At 47.1% G+C, this 3,746-nt stretch overlaps 1 protein-coding gene across 1 annotated transcript in view; it reads right to left on the bottom strand.

Moving 5' to 3' along the window:
- The window catches only part of ZCCHC17 (zinc finger, CCHC domain containing 17), a 10,998-nt gene that overhangs the window by 6,661 nt on the left and 591 nt on the right, over window positions 1–3,746 (bottom strand). Inside the window, exons 2-5 of the mRNA XM_010009709.1 lie at window positions 3,378–3,435; window positions 2,632–2,732; window positions 1,744–1,835; window positions 618–718 (exon numbers count right to left, since the gene is read on the bottom strand). Of these exons, the coding sequence (XP_010008011.1) occupies window positions 618–718; window positions 1,744–1,835; window positions 2,632–2,732; window positions 3,378–3,435 (352 nt within the window). The remainder of the gene's footprint in view (window positions 1–617; window positions 719–1,743; window positions 1,836–2,631; window positions 2,733–3,377; window positions 3,436–3,746) is intronic.

Genomic DNA, 3,746 nt, shown 5'->3' on the forward strand with positions numbered 1-3,746 from the left:
TGTGACAGGCACTTGGTAATGAGACCAAAGCCACAGACAATGAGGAAAGCAGCTCATTCTGCTTCAATCCTTCCTGCTCTGGAGACATCAAAGTTAACCTACACATAGTTGTAGTGGAAGCTGCATCTGCCCACCCCTTAGAGGGGACATCAGTGTTAAAATACAGACTGGAAACACACAGAATCCAGTTTAAAGTTTAGGGGATTCTTTAAAATGGTATTTTAAAGATAGTTACCCACCACTACAGAGAACCAGATTGTTACTGACCTTCTCCAGAACAGCATTAACCATTTACTCTGTAGCTCTGTGGTGAAGGCACAGCTAGAACAAGGCCTCATTAACAAGAGATATTAACACAAATCTTGTGAGAAGGGAGCCTGTATGGGCTTGCACTCACTAGGAAGGTTCTCCACAGGAAGCTCAAATGTGACTTGAAGAAACAAACCTCTACAGAAGTCCAGCCAAGTCTTTCCTCTCCGTAACAAGAGATAGAAAACGGAGTTCTCTAAGACCCATGGAAGCAAAACTCAGTCCTTACACACACCATGAGCAGGATGTGGATACAATCCAGCCTACAGGTCACTACCTGGTTGGAAGGCGGCAGCCCATAAACGTACCTTTGCAACCACACTTCTTGCACACAGTGTTCAAGACAGCTTCAAGGGTGATCTTCTGACTTGTGTAGTCTCTGAACGTGCGTCTTTTCCTCTCATCCTGACTGGAAAGGGAAGGACAGTTCCATTTTCAATCCACTCTCAACTCTAAACAAATAGTTACATGGACACAACCTAACCACAGCTGTTATCAAATGTTGCTCTAAAAATCTCACTTGTTAAACCAAAGAATGGAGCTGAGCAAGTGCTCATGACAACACACCATATTGTTAGCAGTGTATTGCCCATCATCTTCTGCTTCTGAGGTGAACTGAGCTCTCTCTACACAGAGCAGACAAACACAGGGAGCTGCAGATATGTTCTTTAAGCTAACATCTGTATCTGTTATGTGAACGCACACATCTGTAACTAGCCCAGTGTGAAAATAAAGTGTTTCTCTTTTTTAGAAAGGGCTTTGAACAAGGGCCTGGAGGGACAGGACAAGGGGAATAGGGGAATGGCTTGAACCTGCCAGAGGGGAGACTGAGATGAGCTCTGAGGCAGAAGCTCTTCCCTGGGAGGGTGCTGAGGCGCTGGCACAGGGTGCCCAGAGAAGCTGTGGCTGCCCCATCCCTGGCAGTTCAAGGCCAGGTTGGACACAGGTTTTTGGAGCAACCTGTTCTAGTGGAAGGTGTCCCTGCCCGTGGCAGGGGTTGGAGCTGGATGAGCTTTAAGCTCCCTTCCAACATAGACCACTCTGGGATTCTGACCTGCAAGAGATGTCACCAAAAGACAAAAAAAGGACAATAAAAAGCAGGTAAAGAAGCTCTGAAACACTCAAGCAGTAAAGATTGGATCTCTTAGTATGTGAAGGGAGACAAACGCTCAGCTGGAGCAACTGTCCTTCCTGCACAAGTTCATGCCCATCACGACACAGGAATGAAAATCCTGCTGCAGTCTCCTCCAGCTCCTACTCTAGGCAGTGTATCCAATGGATTGCCTTCAGCCAAGCCTTCATCAGCAGGCTCAGGCAGGGCCCCTCACCCTCCAAAAGAGGGGACTTCCAGAAGGGGTACTGCAGGAGAGGCAGGAGGAAAAGACAGCAGCAACCTGGCTGGTCTGTCAGATCCTGCTCACTAGATTTACCTACTCAAGGGAAACATTGTTTGGATCAAGGTCTTTTCCTGTGCCTTGGTTAACAACCTTCATGGAGAGGGAAAGCTTCAGCTTGTCATCCTTCATCTGAAAGAGAGGATTCATGACAATGTTGTTAATTACTACACTGTGTCTGGAGGCCTATTGAGAAGGAAGGGAAGTCTGGTTAGCAAAGGGCAGCACCACAAAGGATATTGCACCAAAGTGCTTGTGTTCTGTCAGTCTGTAGCTGCATTTAGTGTTGTAGCCAGTAAACTTGTTTCTGTTAAGGAGTTACTTCAGTCATAAGCTTGACTATAGAGATTAGAGAACCACAGAATCAACCAGGTTGGAAAAGACTCTTAGGATTATCAGGTCCAACCATTCCCAGCACTACCAAAGCCACCACTAACCCCTGGCACTGAGGCCTTGGCTACCATGGGGTGTGAACACTTGCAGGGAAGGTAACTCCAGCCCTGCCCTGGGTAGCCTGTTCCAATGCCTAAGCACCCTCCTGGTGGTGATAGTTTCTTGAAAACAAATATTTCAGCTCCGTCCAACAACACTCTGTCTTTTAAAACGGTTTGAGACCTCCATTTCCATCAGCTTTTCCCTTGGGATCCTCTCAACTTGCTCAGTTCACCACCAAATCACACCATAAAGGCTGCAAAGGGGTGGCAGGGGAAGAAAGGGAAAGACTGTGCTGCTTGTAAGCCAAAAGCTTTGATGTTCTGGTCTAAGTCACCAAAGCCTCGTGCCCAAAGTCATGTCTGGAGGTAAAGAGAATCTGCCTGTGTGTAAACCAGAACCCCTCAAAGCCCAGCACAGCTCCTGAGTGCAGCTCTCAGTGGGTTTGCAGCATACTGTATCCAGAGAGCCTTGAGGAAACAAGAATGAACATTACCTCTTTCCCAATCAGCTTCACCCACACCTTGTCTCCAACATCCACTATCTCCGAGGGTTTATCCACACGGCAGGAGGACATGTGGGTCCTGTGGACAAGGCCTGGCCATGGGTTTGGAAGAGAAGGAGGAGAACAATTAAGCCAAGTCTCCACTGAAGCTCAGTTGTGCCCTCTAGACCTGCAGCTGCCAAGTGGGCTGGATGCTCATTTCATCTTCAGCTTCATTTCTGAGTGTGTTTTCTAATGTACATGACATTACTACAGGTAGAATTCATCCATAAATAGACACACATTACGGGGGTGCTCAAAAACTCCTTGATTAACTGATTGAACCTGATCATGCCCCAGGCGTGCACGAAACCAAAATCCTTTGGAGAGCACAGAGAAGCTGCTCAGTGGTTCCCCTAGGCCAAATGAACCATTTCTTTCCTCCAGGCCATTATGCAGGTGAGAAGCAAGAACTTGCAGCAATCAGACAGGGAAAAGCTCATCAAGATCTGCTCCAACTTAACGCAGTCTAATTCTCTAAAGCATCCTGAAGTTACCACCAAGCCTCCTGAGTCATGATGGTATTTGTGCAAACACACCATCAGGTTGTAAAAACCTTTTGAGAAAGCCAATTTCTTCCTATATTCTGAAAAAATACCTTTTTGGGAGCTTTTAATGAGCCTTGAATGTCACAGACAACTGCCAGAGACAACGGCACCAACTTGAAACTCCAGCTGCACAAAAGCAGAGACACAAACCTTGTTTCCTGCAGCCTGGGATTTTGATGAAGGCCCCATATTCTGTCACTGCAGCAACCTGTGGAGGAAAGAGACACAAACCCCTTCACAAAACACCCAGTTTCAAAGCACAGCTTTGAGCAGGCATAAGAAGCCCACGTGGTTCTCCTGCTTTCCATCAGGTTTAGCTATCAGGGCAGGTTAGACAGAGCAGTGCTGGGTAACTTAGGAGTGGGAATGGTCAGCCAAGCATTCCATGGGAGTCCAGTAAGAACCTTGTATACAGATGCACATCATAGAATCATGGAATGGTTTGGGTTGAAGGGACCTTAAAGCTCACCTAGTTCCAACCCCTGCCACGGGCAGGGACACCTTCCACTAGAGCAGGTT

The sequence above is a fragment of the Nestor notabilis genome, unplaced genomic scaffold, assembly GCF_000696875.1.
Source record: "Nestor notabilis isolate BGI_N333 unplaced genomic scaffold, ASM69687v1 scaffold32562, whole genome shotgun sequence".
Classification (NCBI taxonomy): domain Eukaryota; kingdom Metazoa; phylum Chordata; class Aves; order Psittaciformes; family Psittacidae; genus Nestor; species Nestor notabilis.